We start from the raw sequence: 26330 nt of genomic DNA on the forward strand, positions 1-26330 counted from the left end.
GATTAAACTCTCTACAGTGATTCAATGGTCCGTGTCCGTTTTGATAGTTTGATTTCCCATTTGAAATTAAATAAGCAAAAAACGAGAAAACGGCTCCTTTATTGTTTTTTTCATTTTTAAAAAACAGAAAAGAAAAAACAAGATTTCCACTTGATTTTTCTTTTTTTTTGTTCCACGGGTAAAAAATGGATAAATGACTTCAAAATTCGTTTTCCACATGTGGGCGGTCATGAGACGCCGCTTTCCGCCGATTGGTCAAGCAAATCTGAGCATGTGACGTCATCAGCCCTTCCCCAGGTCTGTGTAACAAAATAATAATCTTCTTAAACTGTACAGGGCAGGTCCTAGATTGGGCTTTCTTCTGTGCAACTTAACGCGTTTCACAGAAAAACTTATATCAGAAATATGAAATATTAATCTGCACCAGCCTGATTAATTCAGCTGTGTGGAGTTAAATATGTGTGGTGAAGCTGCGCAAGACAGCGAAGAGCGGGTGTGAAGACCAATAAATGTTCAGTCAAGTGTAAATACACAGCAGTCATAACTTTTCTTTACAATACACTCAAGAGATGGTCAGGCAAGAGATGGTCAGACAAGAGATGGTCAGACAAGAGAAGGTCAGACAAGAGAAGGTCAGACAAGAGAAGGTCAGACAAGAGATGGTCAGACAAGAGAAGGTTAGACAAGAGATGGTCAGACAAGAGATGGTCAGACAAGAGAAGGTATGACAAGAGATGGTCAGACAAGAGATGGTTAGACAAGAGATGGTTAGACAAGAGATGGTCAGACAAGAGATGGTCAGACAAGAGATGGTCAGACAAGAGATGGTTAGACAAGAGATGGTCAGACAAGAGAAGGTCAGACAAGAGAAGGTCAGACAAGAGATGGTCAGACAAGAGATGGTCAGACAAGGGATGTCAGACAAGAGATGGTCAGACAAGAGAAGGTCAGACAAGAGATGGTCAGACAAGAGATGGTTAGACAAGAGATGGTCAGACAAGAGATGGTCAGACAAGAGATGGTCAGACAAGAGATGGTCAGACAAGAGATGGTCAGACAAGAGAAGGTCAGACAAGAGATGGTCAGACAAGAGAAGGTTAGACAAGAGATGGTCAGACAAGAGATGGTCAGACAAGAGATGGTCAGACAAGAGATGGTCACACAAGAGAAGGTCAGACAAGAGATGGTCAGACAAGAGAAGGTCAGACAAGAGATGGTCAGACAAGAGAAGGTCAGACAAGAGATGGTCAGACAAGAGAAGGTTAGACAAGAGATGGTCAGACAAGAGAAGGTCAGACAAGAGATGGTCAGACAAGAGATGGTTAGACAAGAGATGGTCAGACAAGAGAAGGTTAGACAAGAGATGGTCAGACAAGAGATGGTCAGACAAGAGAAGGTCAGACAAGAGATGGTCAGACAAGAGATGGTTAGACAAGAGATGGTTAGACAAGAGATGGTCAGACAAGAGAAGGTCAGACAAGAGAAGGTCAGACAAGAGATGGTCAGACAAGAAATGGTCAGACAAGGGATGTCAGACAAGAGATGGTCAGACAAGAGAAGGTCAGACAAGAGATGGTCAGACAAGAGATGGTCAGACAAGAGAAGGTCAGACAAGAGATGGTCAGACAAGAGATGGTCAGACAAGAGATGGTCAGACAAGAGATGGTCAGACAAGAGATGGTCAGACAAGAGATGGTCAGACAAGAGATGGTCAGACAAGAGATGGTCAGACAAGAGATGGTCAGACAAGAGAAGGTCAGACAAGAGATGGTCAGACAAGAGATGGTCAGACAAGAGATGGTCAGACAAGAGATGGTCAGACTAGAGATGGTCAGACAAGAGATGGTCAGACAAGAGATGGTCAGACAAGAGATGGTCAGACTAGAGATGGTCAGACAAGAGATGGTCAGACAAGGGATGGTCAGACAAGAGATGGTCAGACTAGAGATGGTCAGACAAGAGATGGTCAGACAAGGGATGGTCAGACAAGAGATGGTCAGACAAGAGATGGTCAGACTAGAGATGGTCAGACAAGAGATGGTCAGACAAGAGATGGTCATTGCAAATACTGTAATACATATGGGCAGAGGGTGGGTGGCGATGATGGGGATTTTAAATTTTACTGTAACTGTAATCATAGCCGCGAGCGAGAGAGAGACAGCGAGAGATGATTGACAGGACCATAGCGGAGGCAAGCGCAAGATAACTTTTGTTAATAAAAATTATATTTTGAAAAAACAAATATTTTGTTTTATTGTTGTTGTTTTCAATCAAATAATAGCGAACCAGAAACTGAGCATTCGTTGTAAAGGGGAATTTCCAAAGATCTTTTATTTATTGCACCTCAGTATTGTTGTACATTAACAGGATGCAATAATAACAGTAAATGTGTAAATTATTATTTATATTTATTAAAATTATTAAATGGATGCCGCCTTAATGGGATGATAAAAGCCTTCCCTACACCGACCCCTAAACCTACTAGTAAATACTTTTATTATTATTAAAGATTTTATGAAGCACTTTATTTCCACCTTTAGAACATTTTATACATTTTTATTGGAAGTAAATGCCTTTCTGAGGTGATGTGATGAGAAAAGGGAGAAGAGCTTTGTAAAAGGCGGATGCGAACCCAAGTCAATCGTGTCAAAACCAAGATCCTGAAGCTTTACACTTTACTGACTGAAGACGTTAAAATATCTGCTTTAAGAACCTGTTTCATTAAATGTTCTGACCTATCTTTGCTTTTTATGTTTGATTTATTATACTTAAACTAAACATTTTTTTATTCTATTTAATTTATTTATTTTTACAAAATGTATGTCTTTTGGAAGACATATCGATTACCACATGCATTTCTAATAAAGTTGAATTAGTTAACCTTGTATGTCATTTTTACTCTTCAAAAGTGTGTTGCAGGTGTTGATTATAATTAATTAATTTACTGTTAGGCCCATAAATAATAAGGATAAACAATATGCCTATTTAAAAAGTATAATGTCTGACATTAAAAATGAAGCACAAAACAAGCTAAATGGGGAATATCTATATCAAGCATAAAAGTTCAGCACATAGACAGAGACGTTGCCATAGTAGAAATGCAGAATACCACATATGTTTCCACAGCGTAAATGTGTTTGCTGGGATTAACTCTCAATGTGAACTGTATTATTAATTTACAATTGTGATATTAAATGCATTTCACCAATACATTCAACTCTGAATTTTGTCATCTTTTTTATTTTTAAAATATATATTTTCGAAGTAAATGTCTATTCTCTGATTTTAGACTCAGCAGTGAGCGGGACTTTTATTTTGGTGTTGTGGTGTGACGTCATAAGGCTGCGCCGTCCTCCTGCATCTGTTGTGATTTGGCTGAAGAGAGGTTTGTGTTTTTAGCTTTCAAAGCGAAGCAAAATGAATGATATATTATTAAATGTAACTTTGCATTGCCTTATCTAACATTTATCAGCGTTGTGTGAGTAAAGTAACAGAATAAACTCATGAGTAACAGAAGGAGTGGCTCATTTCGCTCTTTTGAACCGATTGATTCACAACAAATCATTAAATAGCTGAACTGCCTAATATAAGGGTCTGTATAATTTGCTTTGTTTTGTTAATTTGTTGTGTTAGTTTTGAGTGTTTTTGGTCCATCACTCTGAATGAATAGAGATGTAATTGTATAATAGAATTCATGATTTATTGAATTAATTCATGATAGAATTCAATAATATATTATTTAACAGACACTTAAATGTAAGGAATTGTTCAGTAATACTCAAAAGCTGAGCATCGAAATGCAACAACAGTCAAACTAATATTAATAATAACAAATTAATAATAATACTTCATCCCCTGTCTGTATAAGTGCAGTGTAAGCCGTACTCAAAGCTTGTGAATTAGTCCCAGAGGCAGCGGTTTCAGATGCTGAATTCGCCTCAGACCAGGGAATTATTTTCTATAGATGGTTTACTTCTAGCAAATTAATAATAATAATAACAACAACTAATTCATAATAAAAAATATTTTGTTTTGGTGTGTGATATGTGTATTATTCCAAATAAAAAAGGAGTGAGAGAAGTTGTTTAAGAACCAAACACTGCGTCAAAAAGACTTTCTTGTGAAAATTAGATAATTGAAGAGGTGTTTTGTTAATATCAAAACTGCATCTAAGAAAAAAAAATTATACTACCAAGTTGCTTAAATAAATGGTTATGGAAAACAGAGCAATCTTTTTTAATAATTAAATCTTAAAACATTGATTTTTAGATCAACTTGATTTAAATTGATAATAAATGCAGTAATCAATCGATTAGATCTCTTTTTGTTTCTACCTCTTCTCCTACATCTAAATTAGTTTGGGTTCATATGTTTCCCTCATTTGAGGGGAAGATTAGTGGATATTGTGTAACAAATAAAACCAAAGAAGTGTCATTTAACATTATTGACAGAATATATCCTGAGAAACACATTAGATATGAGATGTCTCAATTTATAACTGTTAAAATGAACGGAAACCTCTTAAATCTGTTTTACTTCATTCAAATGAATGACTTTCCAAAAGAAACATATATATTATTGATTTGTTTTTGTTATTAGGAAAATGTCATATTAATGCTGTTGAATTCTGTTATTTTTAAATAAAAATAAAAATTATACACAAAACACTATCACTCTCTTGCCAGTTGAACTACTGAGAGATTTGGGATTTATTTTTCTTTCTGTTAATTATTCTTAAACAGGACAAACACAGAAAAACTCCTGGAGAAGTGACTTGAGATCCACTTGACACTATTATAAAGATGGAGTTTATTAAAGAGGAGAGTGAAGACCTGAAGATTGAAGAAACATTGAGAGTGAAACATGAAGAAACTGAGGAACAAACAGAGAAAGAGGAGATTGAAGACATAAAGATTGAAGAAACATTGAGAGTGAAAGATGAAGAAACTGAGGAACAAACAGAGAAAGAGGAGATTGAAGACATAAAGATTGAAGAAACATTGAGAGTGAAAGATGAAGAAACTGAGGAACAAACAGAGAAAGAGGAGATTGAAGACATAAAGATTGAAGAAACATTGAGAGTGAAAGATGAAGAAACTGAGGAACAAACAGAGAAAGAGGAGATTGAAGACATAAAGATTGAAGAAACATTGAGAGTGAAAGATGAAGAAACTGAGGAACAAACAGAGAAAGAGGAGATTGAAGACATAAAGATTGAAGAAACATTGAGAGTGAAAGATGAAGAAACTGAGGAACAAACAGAGAAAGAGGAGATTGAAGACATAAAGATTGAAGAAACATTGAGAGTGAAAGATGAAGAAACTGAGGAACAAACAGAGAAAGAGGAGATTGAAGACATAAAGATTGAAGAAACATTGAGAGTGAAAGATGAAGAAACTGAGGAACACACAGGTTGGTTTTATTCTCAAAGCTGATATATGACCTAATATTGTGTTGGTCCCCATTTTGCTGTCATCGAGGCATGGACTCCACTAGACCCCTGAAGGTGTGTTGTGGTATCTGGCACCGAGATTTAGTTAGTTAGTTTATTATTACAAGGACAATGCATATTAACATGACAAGTCAAAATATGCCAGAGTTAGCCAAAAGGCTAGTTTTCATCTGCAGTCCTAGGCCAGATGTACAACAGGCAACCTAAAAATACAATGCAAATACAACAATTTAATCAAAACATAACAAAATATAACATAATACAACAAAACCTATAATTTCCAAAAAAACAAAAAAAAACAAAAAAAAAAACAATAAAAATAAAAATATAAAATAAAATAAAATAAAATAAACAAAAAATATATTTTTTTAATGTTGACAAATTTGCATGCTAAAAAGCCAAGTTTTAAAAGAAGAACGAAATTCATCAGTTGAAAAGCAATGATGCGGTATTCCACTTCCGAGATGTTAGCAGCAGATCCTTTAAGCAGGGCTCGACATTAAGCTTGTTCACGTGCTTGTCCTTCGGACAAGTAAATCTGTCATTCACTTGTCCGAGTAAAAAATGTGCTTGTCAGGAATTTTTTGTTTTTTTTGTTTGTGTGTTGTAAATATAATTTATTTTGAAGCGATATTCTCACCAGTGTTCAATCAGATTTGACATATTTAAATGTGATATTTTTACCTTTTATAAAGGGCGTTTTTCCCCTAATCTTATTAAATATAGGCTATGCTGCAGCTTTCATTTTATCTTCTTAAATTTGATCTATAAATTAAATTAGAATAAGACACTATAGGGCTGTTACCAATCAAATTAAATAATTTTGCATTGAAAAATTACAACTGCATTAAATAATGTTGAAATTGTTTAAAATATTTTTTGTATATACAAATAAGAAAAGTTGGAAAGAAGGTTTCAACATGGGACTAAAACGCCAGTAGGTGGCGGCAGGTGAACGTCTGAATGAGCGAGTCATTCAGTCGATTCGTTCAGGAATGAGGCAGTCGTTTATGAATAGTTTATTGAATCTTTTATTCAACCGATTCAATGGACATTGGCATGCGGTTCACAAATTCCACGCACCGCCCCGCAGCCCGGGTATAAATACGGAAGTGGAAAACCGCATCATTGCTTTTCAACTGAGGAGCCGAGATAAGTGACTCGGCCTTCAGCTGAAGAAGCACAGCACCTGAGGATGGGACGTACGTCTCCGTTCCCTCCTTCAGGGAACGAGGGTTACATACGTAACCGAGACGTTCCCTTTCAGTCGGTCACATTCGACGTACGTCGGAACTGACCAACGAGTTGGGATCCCTACCAACACGCCAGGAGGCTGGCCCTTCCAGCGCCCTGCCTGAGCTCGCTGGACCACTCCTATGTTAGAATGGGAGTCAGGGCTCCCGGCAGGGAAGGACAGTCACTGCTGTTCCTGCAAGACCCACTCAGTGTGACTAATGGATAACGCTGGGAAAGCGTGCCGTCTCGGGAGATGGTACGCTGCGAAGCCACGTCCTTCAATGGAAGGAGAGGTGGAATACACATAAGGACTTACCTAACAAGGTAGTGCAACATATGGCAGTCTCTGGAGTGGACCCAACCTGGTTCCAGGGTGGGAAGAACACGCCCAGACACGACAGAGGAAGCTCTGTCGAGGGAAAGACACAGGGCTAGCCGAGTAGGGTAGCTGGTACCGTGGAGAATACACATATGGGGTAGCCGTAAGGGGACACCGAAGGGGGTGAATTCGCCTGAGACTGACACCGAAGGGGTGACGGAGGAACTCACAGGGTCAGCCGTTTCCGGAGAACACAACTGGAGCAGAATAGACGCACGTATCCGGCCCAGAGGGCGGGAGTGGCGTATGCAAGCCGACACTAGAACAGGCACTTAGCGCTGCTGGCCACTGGGGGCGAGAATGCGGGAAGATACCGGCTCTACACGGAGACTATAGAATCTAGCGAACGTGTTAGGTGTCGCCCAGCCCGCAGCTCTACATATATCTGTCAGCGAGGCGCCTTGAGCCAGCGCCCAGGAAGAAGCAACACTCCTTGTTGAGTGTGCTCGCAACCCGAACGGGCAAGGCACGTCTTGGGACTAGTAAGCCAAGACAATGGCATCCACTATACAGTGGGCCAACCTCAGCTTGGAGACAGCCTTTCCCTTCTGCTGGCCTCCATAACAGACGAAGAGCTGCTGTGAGGATCTGAAGCTCTGAGTCCGGTCAACGTAAGCGCGAAGAGCGTGGACGGGACATGGCAAAGCTAGGGCTGGGTCTGCCTCCTCCGAAGGCAGCGCTTGCAGGTTCACCACCTGGTCCCGGAAGGGAGTGGTAGGAACCTTGGGCACGTATCCAGGCCAGGGTCTCAGGACAACATGAGAGTTGGCCGGCCCGAATTCTAGGCACGATTCGTCGACCGAGAGTGCATGCAGGTCCCCTACCCTCTTGATTGAAGCCAATGCAATCAGGAGAACCGTCTTCATGGACAGGATTTTTAGCTCAACAGACTGCAAAGGCTCAAATGGAGGACCCTGAAATGCTCTGAGTACCAGGGCTAAGTCCCAAGAGGGTATCGAGGTAGAACGAGGAGGATTTAGTCTCCTCGCACCTCTGAGGAACCTGACGATTAAGTCGTGCTTACTTAAGGATTTACCGTCTACTGCATCGTGATACACCGCTATTGCTGCAACGGATACTTTGAGGGTGGAGGGAGACAGCCTTCGATCCAATCCATCCTGCAGGAAGGAAAGCACAACGTTAATCGAACACTTTCGGGGGTATTCCCGGCGGGAAGAGCACCACTCGACGAACAGGTTCCACTTCAGAGAGTAGAGGCGCCTCGTAGAGGGGACTCTAGCTGAAGCGATGGTGTCTACCACTGCTTGTGGTAGGCCACCTAGAACCTCCGCGGGTGCCATAGAGTGCCCTGCCCCTGAGAAAGCAGGTCCTTCCTCAGGGGGATCGGCCAGGGAGGGGCTGTCTCGAGGAGTGTGAGTTCTGGGAACCAGGTCCGGTTGGGCCAGTAGGGCGCAACTAACAAGACCTGCTCCTCGTCCTCCCTGACCTTGCACAGAGTCTGTGCGAGAAGGCTCACTGGGGGAAACGCATATTTGCGTAGGTCCCAGGGCCAGCTGTGCGCCAGTGCATCTGTACCTAAGGTACCTCCGGTCAGGGAGTAGTACCACTGGCAATGGGTCGAGTCCGGAGAAGCGAACAGGTCTACCTGTGCAACTCCGAAGTGGTTCCATATCAGCTGGACGCTCCGGGGGTGGAGTCGCCATTCGCCCGGAGGTGTCGACTGGCGAGAGAGCTCGTCGGCTGTCTGGTTCAGCGCACCTGAGATGTGAATGGCACGAAGTGACCTCACAAACATTTGACTCCACAGGAGGAGATGGCGGGCGAGCCGGAGCATGCAACGGGAGCGTAGACCACCCTGACGGTTGATGTACGCAACGGCCGCAGTGCTGTCCGAATGGACTAGTACATGCTTGCCCCGAAGCGTTTTCTTGAACCGCGCCAGGGCAAGATGTACCGCCAGTAACTCTAGGCAATTGATATGCCAACGCAGTTGGGGCCCCGTCCACAGACCCGAAACTGCGTACCCGTTGTACGTGGCCCCCCAGCCCGTGGATGAGGCATCCGTGAAGACCACAGCATGCCTCGACACCTGTTCTAGGGACACTCCGGCCCGGAGAAACGAGGGGTCTGACCACGGACTGAAGGTTTGGCGACAGTAAGGAGTAACTAAGACCCGGTACTGACCGCTCTGCCACGCCCATCTCGGGACTCGGTCGTGCAACCAGCGTTGAAGCGGTCTCATATGAAGCAATCCGAGTGGCGTTACCGCGGATGCAGATGCCATATGCCCCAGGAGCCTCTGAAAGAATTTCAATGGGACCGCTGTCCTGCCTTTGAACACTGACCGGACGCGCTCTGGAGTGAGGCGCACTGTCCGGCTGACCGAATCCAGCTCCATACCGAGATAAGAGATCCTCTGCGCGGGGCAGAGTTTGCTCTTCTCTCGGTTGACCCGAAGCCCCAACAGGCTGAGGTGACTGAGCACCATGTCCCTGTGTTCGCACAACTGCTCCCGAGACTGGGCGAGTATGAGCCAGTCGTCGAGATAGTTGAGTAAGCGAACGCCGCGTTCTCTGAGCCGAACAATGGCTGCCTCGACGACCTTCGTGAAGACGCGATGCAACAGGGACAGCCTGAAGGGCAAGACTTTGTACTGATATGCCTTCCCCTCGAACGCAAAGCGTAGGAACGGTCTGTGTCGAGGAAGGATAGAGACATGAAAGTACGCGTCCTTCAGGTCAATCGCTGCGAACCAATCTCGGGGACGGATGCATTGGAAAATGCGTTTCTCCGTTAACATTTTGAACGGGAGCTTGTGCAGGGCCAGATTCAGAATGCGCAGGTCCAAGATTGGCCTTAACCCACCCCCTTTCTTGGGTACAATGAAGTAGGGGCTGTAGAACCCCGACCTCATATCGGCAGGAGGAACCGGCTCGATCACGCCCTTCGCCAGCAGGACATCGATCTCGGACCGCAAGACATGGGCATCGCTGCTCCGCACGGAGGTGAAGAGGATTCCCCTGTACTTGGGAGTCCGGCATGCGAATTGAATCACATAGCCGAGTCTGATGGTACGGATGAGCCAGCGAGACAGCCTGGGGAGACCTAGCCAGGCCCCCAGAGACCGAACTAGCGGGACCAACGGCACCACAGACGTACCCGGGGTGAGGCAGCGAGGTGGAGTATTCAGACCCGACTCGGGAGGCCCGGAGGCGGCCCGGAGTGTTGCCTGAATACTCCAAGTGGGGCAGAGAGTGGGTGAGAAGGCCCGGGGGCATCCTCGGTGCCCACTCTGCTGCCCCCTGGCGAGGGGTGAGAGGGAAGGAAAGGCGTGGCAAGGCCCGGGGGCGTCGCACACTGCCAACCTGTCCCTCTCGGGGCTCAGGGAGGGAAGAAACTGCTCTGAGAATGTGGGTACCGCTGGACTCCGGGGAGCCAGCGGCAGGACCGAAACCAAAAAAATATTCTCCCCCCGGTCCTCCTCCGGGGGAGGGAGGGGTGCGGACACCGTCTCCCCGAGCAATTCCTCTCTCGCTGGGCTGCCCGTTTCAGGGTCGCTTGCCCTTGTGCTTGCTAGCAGACTCGCGGGACCCTGGACGGGTTGGGCGCCTCCCTTGCGCCCGACCACCTGCTGCCTGGGTGGAGGCTGCTGCTTGGCTTAGCAGGGGTGGAGGCGGATGCAGGGTGGCGCCCTCGGCGACAAGCAGATGGATGTGTTGCGGCCGACGACTGGGTGGAGGCAGCAGCTGGTTGTCGGGGCAGGATTTTTTTTTTTTTTTTTGCCACCTCCGTCTGCTTCTGGGCCACCAAGAACTGCTAGGCAAAGTTCTCGTTGGCGTCACCGAAGAGGCCAGCCTGACAGACAGGGGCGTTGAGGAACCGAACTTCGTCGGGCTCACGCATATCTGCCAGGTTTAGCCCCAGCTTCCTGGACCACTGGTGTGGACATCGCCTGACCCAGGGAGCATGCAGTGACTTTCATCACCCGGAGAGCGAGGTCCATCACCGCACGCAGTTCCTGCATAACCCCTGGGTCGGGACTACCCTAATGCATGCAGGACAGAGGGCAGTGAGAGAGGGAAAAACTTATACAGGTTATGGCCCTTTTGGTGTTCCATATTTTGACACCAAATAGTTCCACGCTGCTAAATTTTTCCAATGCACATCCGGGCAGCCACCCCGGAAAGCATTGCTGTCAACTCTGAATCTGATTCAGCATGAGCACACACCATTATAGTGGGAAACTCAGCATTATCATTTCCAGCGCATAACAGCCCTCTCTCCGATGCAGCAATTGATATCTGTCCTCCGCCAGAGCGCCAAATGAAACGCTAGATACCCCTTTTTTTTTTAAAAGGACCAGCAATCCCATCTGTAAGCTACCGCAGGCATGTGAGACAATGAGCATGGCCGTCAGACTTGACGGCACACGGCGCACTGAACACTCAAGCCCCTATGAAAGAGCAAGGTGAACAACGCGCCGACGTGGTCATGTTCTCGTGAGAGAACATGAACCACCCACAAACAAAGTCTCAGCACGCTCGTGATGCGATAGAGGAGTGGGGGTCCGAAGAGATGTACCCGGCGGGGAAGCCCCGCTGTAATCCTCAGGTCACCAACGCTTATTAGCCAAAGTAATCCTTTTCTGGTGCCCCAGAAAAGAAACTAGATCGGGGAATAAGCAAAGGGACTCAACCCCGTTTGAGGTTTCATAGTCTCGACCACGCATCAGAGCGCCGAGTGACGCGCTGGGTTGCCGTGACAACCCCCGCTATCAGACGCCGCGCTGAACGCTCAAGCCCTTACGAGACAGGTGAGACGAACAACGCGCCGACGTGACCACGCTCTCTTGAGAGAACATGGACCACCCACGAACGCGATCTCACATGTTTATATGCGAGAGAGATTGTGGCCGTCAAATGAGGACAGGAAACAACCGCATCCAGAAACACACGGTTTGAGTGACATCTTGAAAAAAACGCAGGGTCCATTGGCTCGTTTTAATCACTCGAAGTAGGTCGGTCTCTGGAAACAGATCCCAATTCGTCGGTCAGTTCCGTTGTACGTCGAACGTGACCGACTGAAAGGGAACAGCACTCTTGGTAATGTGACGTTGCAACTGTATCATATGTTATAAATATAAATACATTTCTACATTTTTAAGGTAGTGTGTTAAGTGAGTTTCTCTTTGTGAGCGGTGCACATTTGTTTTGATTTCTTCTCGCGAGCGTCAACAGTGCAACGTTATAGTTACCGTCAGTTCATTATATATTATCCACTATCGATCGCCACTTACAGGTGCTGGTCATATAATTAGAATATACATTACATTACATTTATGCATTTGGCAGACGCTTTTATCCAAAGCGACGTACATTGAATTCAAGGTACACACTTTACATTTTTGTCAATTCTTGCTTTCCCTGGGAATCGAACCCATGACCTTGGCTTTGCTAACGCCATGCTCTACTGTTTGAGCTACAGGAAAGCCGAATATCATCATATCATCATATCATCAAGAATATCATCAAGAAGTTGATTTATTTCACTAATTCCATTCAAAAAGTGAAACTTGTATATTATATTCATTCATTACACACAATATATTTCAACTGATATATTTAAAATGTTTATTTCTTTTAATTTTGATGATTATAACTGACAACTAAGGAAAATCCAAAATTCAGTATCTCAGAAAATTAGAATATTGTGAAAAGGTTCAATATTGAAGACACCTGGTGCCACACTCTAATCAGCTGATGAACTCACAACACCTGCAAATGCCTTTAAATGGTCTCTCAGTCTAGTTCTGTAGGCTGCACAATCATGGGGAAGACTGCTGACTGGACACAAGGAGGGCAAGACACAAAAGGTCATTGCAAAAGAGGCTGGCTGTTTACAGAGCTCTGTGTCCAAGCACATTAATAGAGAGGCGAAGGGAAGGAAAAGATGTGGTAGAAAAAAGTGTACAAGCAATAGGGATAACCGCACCCTGGAGAGGATTGTTAAACAAAACCCATTCAAAAATGTGGGGGAGATTCACAAAGAGTGGACTGCAGCTGGAGTCAGTGCTTCAAGAACCACTACGCACAGACGTGGGACATGGGTTTTCAGTGGCTAAAGACAAAAAGGACTGGACTGCTGCTGAGTGGTCCAAAGTTATGTTCTCTGATGAAAGTAAATTTTGCATTTCCTTTGGAAATCAGGGTCCCAGAGTCTGGAGGAAGAGAGGAGAGGCACACAATCCACGTTGCTTGAGGTCCAGTGTAAAGTTTCCACAGTCAGTGATGGTTTGGGGTGCCATGTCATCTGCTGGTGTTGGTCCACTGTGTTTTCTGAGGTCCAAGGTCAACGCAGCCGTATACCAGGAAGTTTTAGAGCACTTCATGCTTCCTGCTGCTGACCAACTTTATGGAGATGCAGATTTCATTTTCCAACAGGACTTGGCACCTGCACACAGTGCCAAAGCAACCAGTACCTGGTTTAAGGACCATGGTATCCCTGTTCTTAATTGGCCAGCAAACTCGCCTGACCTTAACCCCATGGAAAATCTATGGGTTATTGTGAAGAGGAAGATGTGATATAGAGGGCTGCATTGGGATTGAGTCCCGCGGGACCCAACGCAAATCTCGCGGGAGCGGGCGGTTTGAATTTTGCTGCGGGAATGGGCGGCTAAAAAAAACACAGCGGGAATCGGCGGGATAGGGAGGTTGCCTAACGACATGATGGAGAAGATGTCAATAGATGATGTAGAAAAGAACATCAAACGAGGTATTTACAGCACAAAAGCTAAGCAAGGAAAGTCTGACATTTGGAGAAGTTTCTCAATTGTTTTGGTAGGCAAAATCATGCGGTATAACGTTATATGTATCCACATATTGCGCAGCTGGCAAATACATAGCTACTTGATCATACCTCACCAAAAACGCTCAGCACTCCCTGCAGGTCAAGTTGACTGTTTGGTGTTTTTGACAAACAATACATAGAAGTTTAGTGAGTGGAAATGGATTGTTTCTAAATGTCCGTTTGCTATTTTGTGTTCACATTACGTTCTGTTGAAGCATGTTTTCTCAGGTTTCCTTTCAGTCGGTCACGTTCAACGTACGTCGGAACTGACCGACGAATTGGGATCTGTTTTTTGTTTCTCAATGTGTTTTTCTGTTTTCTGTTTTCTGTTTTGCAAAGCAGTCTATTTTTATGTGCAAAGTTTTTGACAAAAACGAAATTATATTTGAATGTATTTGTGTGGGGGTTTTTTTACATGCAGGCCAGGGAAACGAAACAAACAACCCCATGAATCTCTTTAATAATATCAATACAAATACGTGTTTTTTTTTTCAGCATTGCTGCAGTAATTCAGGCAAAAGGAGCCCCAACTAAGTATTGAGTGTTGTACATGCTCATATTTTTCATTTGGCCAATATTTCTAAAAATCCTTTCTTTGTATTGGTCTTAAGTAATATTCTAATTTTCTGAGATACTGAATTTGGGATTTTCCTTAGTTGTCAGTTATAATCATCAAAATAAAAGAAATAAACATTTGAAATATATCAGTCAGCCAATATACAAGTTTCACTTTTTGAATGGAATTAGTGAAATACATTTTTGGTGAAAGATGGACTACTGATGCGGAAGTGGCATAAAAATAATACTATCGAGGATGAGTGGAATGTTGTTCATCAGGTTGTGCCTCCTTACATTTTTCATTGGCGGGTGATCATTTGCTGTCAGGAAATTTAGGGGGTGACGAGAACGTACAACCATGTTTTACAGCATTTGTTTGGTATGGTTTGAAGTGTGATGTGGTACAGTATTGCATGACTTGTCATGTTTGCCAGTATGCTGGGAAACCAAACCAGGTGATTCCACCAGCCACTGTAATCCCAGTTCAGTCATGGGTGAACCTTTTGAGCATGTCATAGTGGATTGCATTGGTCCTTTATTTGCATTGCCGTGTTTTTTAAATTATTTTTTAACTTTTTTTTATGCATCAAAACAATTCACAAACAGTGAACTTACCATTCCTTGACAACAGCATTTACTCAAGTAAAGGAGGAAAAAAGTACATAAGTAACAAGATAATAAAGAAAACACATAATGTGAAAATCAAATAATACAACAGTAAATAAGTAAAAGTTCCGTATTGATCAATTAGTTTTTAATGCATCCAGATATATATACTGTCCACCTTTGTAAGATGATGTCCACTTTCAGTTGGAGTCGGGCAGTCAAATATTATATTTTATAAATAGATTCAAGTTTTTCTATTCACTGGGCCATTGTTGGAGAATGGGGCTTCATCCAATTAATTTTTATTCTTTTCCATGCACTTAATTAGAGTATATGCAAAATATCTCTAGTTTTTACTACAATCCTGAGGTGTCCCTTCAAGCTTGAACAACAGGGGAGTAGAAGTCATGTCTATATGCAGAATGGTCATGATCTCAGCCTTTTACTCCTTTGCCAAATGTGGATATTTTCAGACAATCCCAGAATATATACGTGTGGTCTCCTATCTTCCCACACCCTCCAGCATTTCTCTGCTTCTACCACAACCTACGAGAAACATCAAAGAATCAGGTTCACCTTAAAAGGGGCACAATGACTTAGAAACGCATCTAAAGGTTGCGAACTGTACATGCATTGACTTTGGTTGCTGAACAAGTCCAGATGCAATAGAGTCGAGAGTTTCTTGATGTTTTCATTAGGAGTGCGCTGAAGCGTTCTGTTTTTCATGTTGATTCCCACAAAGTTAACTTGAAGATAATTGCCAGAAGGAGGAAATGTGGTGTCTCAAGAGAGATTGAGCCAAGATGTGCCTAATCAGGGAAATCTTAAAGGCCCTATCAGTTCACACCCATTTGGTGAGGTGATCAATCAGAGATGACCAGCAGAAAGTCTTGTCCTATCTTATCCCTATCTGCATGTTTATGGTGGCATGGAGAATTTGTGCAGTTTTTACACAAAGGTATGGCAGAAATATAATGATGCATTTTAATAAAAAAATACTATACACCATAAATTCTGAAATTAAAGGTTTCTTTTGATACCAAGCAAGATGGGGATTTGAAGACATTAAATCAATGATATATCATCTTTGGATATCAGCATTAGAAGTTGCAATAACATAACTAAAGAATCATAACTAGGCTAATATAAAAGGACACGCATAAAATGCAGGAGAAATAGTGTATACAGTTGGGACAGATTGATTGTGAGTAAAAATGGAGTCAATGTCCTTGTGTATTGGAAGTTTGTCTCTAGTCTTTGACCAAATGGCTAGTGCCGTCTGGTCTCCTGTGCTACATTTACATTTAGTCATTTAGCAGACGCTTTTATCCAAAGCGACTTACAAATGAGAGCAAAAGAAGCAACTAGAACAGTCAAGGGCAACAGTATGCAAGTGCTGTAGCAAGTCTCAGTTAATCTAGCTCAGAACACACAGGACAGGTTAAAAAAAAAAAAAAAAAAAAAAAAAATTCAATAAATTAGACAGACAGAAAATGAATAGAATGATAAGTGCTATTCTTGATTGGTCAGGTGCTGCTGGAAGAGATGTGTCTTTAGGTGTTTTTTGAAAATGGCTACAGACTCGGCCGCACAAATTGAGACAGGCAGGTCATTCCACCAGGTGGGGGCGCTCCAGGAAAAGGTCAGTGAGAGCGATTTTGTGCCTCTCTGGTATGGCACCACAAGGCGTCGTTCACTGGCAGAACGTAAGTTCCTGGAGGGTGTGTGAGTCTGAACGAGCGAGTTTAGGTATATTGGTGCAGAGCCAGTGGTTGCTTTGAAGGCGAGCACCAGTGCCTTGAATTTGATGTGAGCAGCTATTGGCAGCCAGTGCAGACTGATGAAGAGAGGCGTGACGTGCGCTCTCTTCGGCTCATTAAAGACCAACCTCGCCGCTGCATTCTGGATCAGTTGCAAGGGTTTGATAGTGCATGCCGGAAGGCCCGCTAGAAGAGCATTACAGTAGTCCAGTCTGGAGAGAACAAGAGCTTGGACCAGTAGTTGTGTGGCATGCTCTAATAGGAAGGCTCTAATCTTCCTAATGTTGTTTAATGCAAATCTACAGGATCGGGTTGTTGCAGTGATGTGGTCAGTGAATTTTAGCTGATCATCAATCACAACCCCAAGGTTCCTGGCTGTCCTGGACGGAGTTATGGTTGATGATCCTAGCTGAATGGAGAGATTGTGGTGAAGTGCTGGGTTGGCAGAGACAACAAGAAGTTCTGTCTTTGCAAGGTTGAGTTGAAGGTGATGTTCCTTCATCCAGGCAGAAATGTCTGTTAGGCAGGCAGCGATATGAACACCAACCGATGGATCATCTGGTTGAAATGAGAAGTAGAGTTGAGTGTCGTCGGCATAGCAGTGATAGGAAAAGCCCTGTTTCTGAATGACCGATCCCAGTGATGACATGTAGATGGAGAAGAGAAGTGGTCCAAGCACTGAGCCCTGGGGAACGCCAGTGGCTAGATGATGTGACTTAGACACTTCACCTCTCCATGACACCCTGAAGGACCTACCTGAGAGGTAAGACTTGAACCACTGGAGAGCAGTTCCTGAGATGCCCATCTTCATGAGAGTTGACAGGAGGATCTGGTGGTTAACTGTGTCAAAAGCAGCAGACAAATCCAGTAAGATAAGTACTGTGGATTTGGAAGCCGCTCTTGCCTGTCTGAGTGCCTCCGTTACCGAGAGCAGGGCAGTCTCAGTTGAGTGGCCGCTTTTGAAGCCGGATTGGTTGATGTCCAGGAGGTTGTTCTGTTCAAGAAACGTAGACAGCTGGTTAAACACCACTCGCTCAAGTGTCTTTGCAATGAAAGGAAGAAGGGATACCGGTCTGTAGTTTTCTCAAAGTGCTGCCTTTGAGGGTTCCAGGAATCGTCTCTGCTATGGTCGTTCAGGAGAGCAGAGGTCATAACGGCATTTGAAGAGAGGTGGTTTGCGACTCTTTGGGCCGGGCCAGTGATCAAGTTTGACCAAAGGGAAAGGGGGAAGGTTTTTATGGTGCCTAAAGCATTTTGATCATGCCCATCCGTTACAGTGTCATAAAGGCTAATGTTGACAATGGTTCAGAGCACTGTTCCATGTTAACCCATTCTGTTTCAGCATCATTGTTAATCCATGCCACTATTTGGTAACCGGTTTTTATTGACGATTATGTGCACAGCTACCAGATACCTTATCACCCAGAGAGCCAGGGATCATTGGAAAGGTTCCATCAAACCTTAAAAGCAATGCTTAGGAAATACTGCATCGAGGCATGGTCTGAGTTGGACGAAGGAGTTCCTTTGCTTTTATTCTCAATCCGTGAAACTGTGCAGGAGTCTCTCAAGTTCAGCCCATCAGAGCTGGTCTTTGGCCATACTGTGAGAGGACCACTGAAAGAGAGAATGTTCGGCATTGAGGACTCTAAGAAAACAAATGTGTTAGATTGTGTCAGTAATTTCATGATCGGCTTCAGAAAACGTGTGTGCTATCCTCCCAACCCCACACCACAACCCACCCCCTGGTGTGATGTCCATGTGAATAGGATCTAGTTGTATGTTGGTTTTGATACTTTACATGTCTAAAGTATGTTTAAAGTATGTTGTCTGTTGCTTTGTGCCATTAAATTGGTGTTAATTTGCATTTGTCTCTTTTTGCCTTAGACCTGATGGTGCTGAAAAAGGAGAGTGAAGTACTCAATGAAGAGGAAGATCAATTTAAGAATAATTATTTCATAACAAGCGAAACACCTTTTAGTTGCTCACAGGCTGAAAAGACTTTGTCACGAAAAAAGTCTAAAAGTAAGGGAACCAGAAGTAATTTCACCTGCCAACAATGTGGAAATGGATTTACTCTAAAAACATGCCTTAACAGGCACTTGAGAATTCACAATGGAGAGAAGCCTTGTACCTGTCAACACTGTGGAAAGAGTTTCTCTCCAGGAGTAAGCCTTAAAATACACATGAGAGTTCACACTGGAGAGAAGCCTTACACCTGCCCTCAGTGTGGAAAGAGTTTTGCTGAAAAAGGAAGCCTTAAAATCCACATGAGAATTCACACTGGAGAGAAGCCATACACCTGCCAACAGTGTGAAAAGAGTTTTGCTGAAAAAGGAAGCCTTAACAAGCACATGATAGTTCACACTGGGGAGAAGCCTTGTACCTGCCAACAGTGTGGAAAGAGTTTCAGCAGTAAAGGACACCTTAACGTCCATATGAGAATTCACACTGGAGAGAAGCCGTACACCTGCCAACAGTGTGGAAAGACTTTTGCTGAAAAAGGAGGCCTTAACAAGCACTTGAGAGTTCACACTGGGGAGAAGCCTCGTACCTGCCAACAGTGTGGAAAGAGTTTCAGCAGTAAAGGACACCTTAACGTCCATATGACAATTCACACTGGAGAGAAGCCGTACACCTGCCCTCAGTGTGGGAAGAGTTTCAGACGTAAAGGAAATCTTGACAGTCACATGAGAGTTCACACTGGAGAGAAGCCACACACCTGCCAACAGTGTGGAAAGACTTTTGCTGAAAAAGGAAGCCTTAACAAGCACATGAGAGTTCACACTGGGGAGAAGCCTCGTACCTGCCAACAGTGTGGAAAGAGTTTCAGCAGTAAAGGACACCTTAACGTCCATATGAGAATTCACACTGGAGAGAAGCCGTACACCTGCCAACAGTGTGGAAAGACTTTTGCTGAAAAAGGAAGCCTTAACAAGCACATGAGAGTTCACACTGGAGAGAAGCCTCACACCTGCCAACAGTGTGGAAAGACTTTTGCTGAAAAAGGAAGCCTTAATGTCCATATCAGAGTTCACACTGGAGAGAAACCTTTCATCTGCCCTCAGTGTGGAAAGAGTTTCACTCTTAAAGGAAGCTTTAACAGACACATGAGACTTCACACTGGAGAGAAGCCTTACACCTGCCAACAGTGTGGAAAGAGTTTTGATCGACATGAAAACCTTAAAGTCCACATGAGAGTTCACTCTGGGGAGTAACTCTACACATGCCCTCAGTGTGGGAAGAGTTTAAATCAAAAACAACACTTTGTAGCGTCTGGAGTCTCTCTCTCATAGGATCAAAGGGATGGGTCGTTTTGAGGAACATCAGAGATGCTCTTCTCTTCCACAGCTCTGCATATAAATTAAATCCCTGCTCCAATGGCTCCAACAAGTCTGAGTAAGATTGCACCACTGACTGGTTAATGACCAACCAGAGTGTGACCAGAAGATACGATGATGGTCCTGTGAGAGCTTCAATCAGATCCTAATCAGCCAGACCTCTAACTCACCCATCAGTTGAGAATGGCTTGAGAGTCACCTCAACACACACATACACAAGCATTCCTCTTTATTTAGCCTTTAATTAAACCATCCCAGAAATTACAGATATGATAATTTCTTAAGTATATGCATGCTTCCTATATTGTATATGTTCATGTGATGTAAAAATCATCTTAAAATCTCAAAATGGCTCTGTAAAGAAGACATACTGCTTTTATGTGTTTAAACCAAGGCATGTTTGATGTCTAAAGGTTTCTCTTGATATGATTATGAGATGTACCGTTAGTATGTGTAGTGAAACTTTACTAATTCTGACCTCCCGCAAGAACATTCCATCGAGTAATAAAGTCTGAACAAAGAAATTCTCTCCCGCCTGAAATTCACACCAATGATTGGCCATCTCAGGGAAGATGGGCCTAGGTTAATGGATTTAAAGGACAGTAACACAAGCACATCTTTGCTCAGTCAACTTGCAAGGACTCCGACGAGACAAATTTTGCCCGCGCGGCCTAGCCAAGCTGGTTGTTTCCTTTGAAGATCGACGTGCTCCGCGACACGGCCGGCGGCGCACTCTATCAGAGCGCGCGCATCACTGCGCACAAGGAACTTTCTCAGGGCAGACGAGATGAACTTTCCCTTCCAAGACACTCGCTTCTAAACACCTTTAAATCTCCCACGGACCAACTAAGCTCCGTAAGGACCAAACGGAGAGAGAGCTTCAGCGCACGAACACTCTGAGAAACGCCAACGCACGCATCTTGCTTTACACAACACAAAGAAACCATGCAAGTATCAATTCTATCGAAAGTTAGATGCGTTTTAAAATTGTACCCCATTTTAAGGTGATAATGGTTCTTGCTGGCTCTAGTGGTTATGTTTGGGAAAGTGTCTGATCGGACCATACCCTTCTTCCTTGCCTTTCTTCTCATCCTCCTTCTTTACTTTCTGTTATTCTGTATATACATGTATTCTTTATTTAGTCGTATGTAATCGTAGTATCAATAATTATTAAAACCATTGTATCCACGTTTTGATTGTCATTGTTGTTGCTCACAAAACACAAGTCCCTTTAATGTCAGATCTAAGCTACGAGCTCTTATAAGTATCTTTGAATGCTTTAATTAATATCATAGTTCGGAAAGTTTGTCCTTTGTGGCCAAAAGGACAAACTTACCGAAAATTGGGTAGAAGACCTTGTGAGAGTTGATAAGGATTGTACTGCTCGTTCGTTAAATGGAACAGACCAGAGGAATTAATAATCCACTCCTTAGAGGTTATTCGGTGATTATTTAATATAGATATATCCGTAGTTAATTGCAATAAATTGTTGTTGAACACATTATATATATATATATATATATATATATATATATATATATATATATATATATATATATATATATATATATATATATATATATATATATATATATATATACCTAGGTTAGGTATCCCCCTTTTTGGGTGATTTTGGAGATTTATGATTCGATTATAACCTGTTATGATTAGTCATAAATCCCTAAATATCAATACCCATAATTCCCTATTGAGCTAAATTTAATTTAATAATATATGTAACCTTAAAACGCTACAACTTTGAAGACCACATGAGAGTTCACACTGGATAGAAGCCGTTTACATGTGGACACTGTGGGAAAAGTTTTAGGTATAAAATAGCCCTTGAGTTCCACATGAGTATTCACTTATGAGAGAACTGTTTTTATATGTCATCAGTGTGTCACCATGTTTGAGAGACTGTATAATGTGCTGATTATTGTTACAGTACTAAATCACCTTAGAGGCCTGAAATCCCAAATAATGTCCAGTGACTGTGAGGGGAATAAAGAAGAATGAAGAATGAACTAATTACATTTTTACATGTCAATAGAAGTATAAATATGTATAAACTCAGGGTTGCCAACTTTTAAGATCAGGTTGGAGTGAGATTTTCTTTCTTTGTTTGGGGGGGGGGGGGGGGTATCAATTCATAGCCTACTGTACATATAGGAAAATAAGGATATGTACGTTATTAACATTTTAAAATTTCACATTTAAAGAAATCTAGTGTTTAATCATATCTATATATTTATTAAACTGCAAAACTGCAATACTTTTTGGAGCAACTAGATTAGATACATGTATATTGATTAAAGATCCATAAAGGCACCAGTGGGTAATGGCATTACAAATGGAAATTATTATTTTTCGAGCCACAAAATGACTCTAATTTGCCTCTTTGAATAGGAATTCTCTAATTGAACCTTAATTACTATACTAATTGTAATATAAATAATAAAAATATTAGAAGAATAATATTTTAAGTGGTCATTAATGGACCATAATTATTGCACAAATAGTATTTAGTACCAAAATATCTCAAAATATTCAATAAATATTATTGAACTAAAATATAGAACATTTATTCAAATTGAAAAAATAGTTAAGGTGTATGGTCATATTTGACCATCAATGAGTAGCCTATGAGTGTGACCAATTAGTAAGGAATACCTGAGGGCTAAATACAATAAAAAACATTAACATTAATGTTAACATTGTTGCATCTCCATCACTCTCCATTATAAAACGATCCTATAGCGCCAAAACGCTATTTATTGTTTGAATTTCGCATTAAAACTTAAATTTTTGTTTAATATTAAAAGCAGATTTGGCAATTTGGCGTATATAAATATATTTCTGTCTTAGAATCGGTCAGAAGTTATTTCAAACTCTCCCTGCTGTCTGAGTTTTGAGTTCAAATGACTTCAAATGTCTTTCGATCAAGCCCCAGAACTAGCACGCCTGCTTTTGACCCGGCAGTGGAAACACAGCTAATGATGAGGTGGAAAGAAGGTTCTCAGTCCTAATAAGACCCAATAGTTTCAGGGAAAAGTCCACTAAATGGAGGGTAAGGGAGCAGATATGAGTCGATGGGCGTCCTTGTCTGGGGTGATGATCTGCTGGCTATGATGTGATGACAACACCAGTGTAATCCATGAGGCATGTAGCTTGGTGTGTTGTGTGTGTTCAGCTTGCGTGGTGGGTGTGTGTACGGTAAGCACTGTCTTGTTTTAAATATGACACTGTGTAGCCTCCTGCTGGGACTGGCAAGTCGATTAGTTTCCTGCTTCTGCAGCACCTCATTATCTTAAACCCACCAACACCATGGAGGACTGTAAAAGCATGCTCAATATTAACTTTTAAATCTGCCATAGAACCAATAACCATAACTTTCCTGCCAAGTCCATTTCTTTGTAGGATCAGGGTCTCCTCCACTGTTGGAACTGCATCTGTAGATCTTAGTGCACAACCGAAGAAAACATGCTCCCATGGTCCACACTGGCCTGTTAAAAAGACAGTGTTGTCTTACTCTGCTTCGAGGATATGGACTTTGAAAAAGCCTTGAGAGTGTGGTTGATGTAGACGTTTGAGGAGCCGGTACAAAGGGAGCATGGGTTGAAGGATTGGCAAAAGGTGGGAGTGGACGGGAATGATTCAAAAATTAAGACAGAGGAGGAGCAAATGGGCGGGATGGGGAAGAGTGTGTGCAATAGGTGGATACGTGACTGGGGTATAGAGGTCTGCTACCCGACCCGAGCCCGACAGGGTTCAGGCTTCAGTTTAAAGCTGTGCAGACCTCTAGACTGGAGTGCTGCTGGTTGTGTGAGTGGGCTCAGCGTCTGGTTAGTAGGAGCAGAATTAGGAGGGAGGACGTTTGGTGTGCAGGGAGGAGTCGGAAGATCCAATAAGGATTGGTCATTTAAAAAACTTGACACGCTTGCAAGCATTGTAACAACATGCTGTAAATGTTCACTTAAATGGCTGTGTATAACAGTCTGTAATGTTACTACAACTATTAAATATTTTCTTCAATGAAGGGGTTCCCAGGCACATTCCAGGAGCACCCGCAGCACAGTGACTCCATAGCTGTGTCCCAATGTGAAGGCTGTGCGCTTCGAAGGCCAAACCGAGGGACAGGGTTGCCAGGTCTGCACAACAAAACCCCTTCCAATTGCTAATCAAAAGTAAATTCGCTGGAAATGAACATTGCTTTTCTCAACTCCTCTGTGAGGATCACTTCTGAGGATTTCCCTATATTCCAGGTGTCCCCTGAAACGTCACTATCTCTGCTCTCCGAATATGCTGTTAAATGTTGTATAGAATAGTGATGCGCGGGTCAGCTTTTTTTCCAAACCGCGGGTCCTGCTTTTATGAAATTATTTGGCCCACCCCAGCCCACACCGCACCACTGTATCTATTTTTACAACCCGCCCCGCCCCGCCCCACACCCACGAACATTAAAAAAAACATACTAGCCATTGTAATGTAAATGAAAACAGCCTTTATTTACTGAAAGTGCTTGGAAACATTGTCCTGTAAACTGGCAACAACATACGATTATTATGAATTTGAACCATAAATCAAGTCATATTAATAGCAAGATAATGATAAACATTTTCAACATTTCAGACAAACAAAGCACTTGAGGTGTCTCCGCCTTTGGTTGGATATCAAGGGTAATTACAGGGCGCTATTGCGAGCGTCTGCCCAGCTGGCCTTGGGTAAGTTGGTCAGATCTGAACGGAGACGTCCGACAGATTATTAGCGCGCTAGAGGGGAAAAACCACAGAAGCAGACAGCCAATATGGGGAAGTCCCAAAGTTGAGTACTCCCTCCGGTGCGAGGACCCATTTAGATCTGCTCTGACGGGTAAAACATCTAGAGAACGCCCTCAAGTTAGGCCAAGAAAATTTGTCTGTAAGTGTACTGTCTAAACGCACAGTTACCTGACAAATATTTTTAAAGTAAACCTGACTCTCCATTTTCTTCCACCCCAGATAGGGGATTTCATCTTTATTTTTATTTCTTTTCATTCCTATTATTACTGTTTTAATTCACTTACGAATATTTTACCTGCATTTCTGTGTAAAGCACTTTGAATTTCCACTGTGTATGAAATGTGCTATACAAATAAACTTGCCTTGCCTTGCCTTCATCTAATAGGCTAAACTATTTTTTATTTCAGATTTGTATAGGCAGTTTACAGCCTTTGCTACATAACCACTGAACTTTTTTTTTTTTTAACACACAGAAATGTTCATCTAGCGTTTTTTACGTTCGCTGTGCAAAAAAAAATAAAAAAGGCATCCACTGTACCGGGGTTTAATCTATCTCGGCTGGACTCCTGGCCAGCAGAGCTGAAGGTGCGCTCGCTTTATGCACTTGGGCCGGGATTCTCCTGCACCTCGTCTTCCATCCTTACTTTTATTTCCGTTTTTGTTGTCGTGGTTGGTGACAGGAGCTGCTTGGCGCACCGCTTTCGTGACGTGTCACGTGACGCCAAAGCTTTGGGGACATCATGCAAATTACGTTGATATGGCCTTCGTATTGTAACCTTATCAAACAACCTAATAAAATATGAAAATAGATATTCCCAAATATTTAATATAGTCTATAGAGAATTGCACGCCACATACATGGATTTTTAAAAATTCTGTTTTTAATGACCCTGCCCCACGGGTTATGAGACGACCCGCGCATCACTATTATAGAACCAATCAAAAAGCTACAGAAATGTATACAAACAGTTACACAAACTCTGATCATTTGTCAATGGGAAGCCCCGTTTCGACTGACCGGCATGCGATTTGGTCCAGCCATCCTCCTGTCAGACTAGCAGCACTCTGTGTAAACAAGCTAGCAGATCTCCTCAGAAAGATACTGTTTAGCTTTTTTTACTAAACGTCTGTTTGGGCCATACAAATTTATGGATATCACTGCATCATTTAGAGTGGCTATTCGCCTTATTCACCTCAAACGTTCTAAGGAGCTTGAGGGGTACACCTACCACTTCCGGGAATTCTCGCGTCGCGATTTCTCTTAGCTGCAATGGCGCCGCACTGCTGTGTTCCCCAGTGCACTTCATCAACCAGGAAAAAATCCAACCGAGGACAAACCTTTCACCGTTTTCCAGAGGATAAGGGACTACATCGAGAATGGATAAAAAATATCAGAAGGGATCCTGGTGGTAATTT

The 26330-nt window shown here is 42.9% G+C and overlaps 1 protein-coding gene across 1 annotated transcript; it reads left to right on the forward strand.

Moving 5' to 3' along the window:
* Window positions 1–3320: 3320 nt before the first annotated feature.
* LOC307132360 (uncharacterized protein) lies at window positions 3321–21325 on the forward strand. Its single transcript, XM_079826609.1, has 3 exons — window positions 3321–3385; window positions 4743–5412; window positions 18683–21325. Exons 2-3 carry the CDS (start codon window positions 4803–4805, stop codon window positions 20011–20013), a joined length of 1941 nt encoding a protein of 646 aa, XP_079682735.1. The 5' UTR covers window positions 3321–3385; window positions 4743–4802; the 3' UTR covers window positions 20014–21325.
* The last annotated feature ends 5005 nt before the right edge of the window (window positions 21326–26330 follow it).

This window comes from Gobio gobio, assembly GCF_949357685.1.
Source record: "Gobio gobio genome assembly, chromosome: 10".
NCBI lineage: Eukaryota > Metazoa > Chordata > Actinopteri > Cypriniformes > Gobionidae > Gobio > Gobio gobio.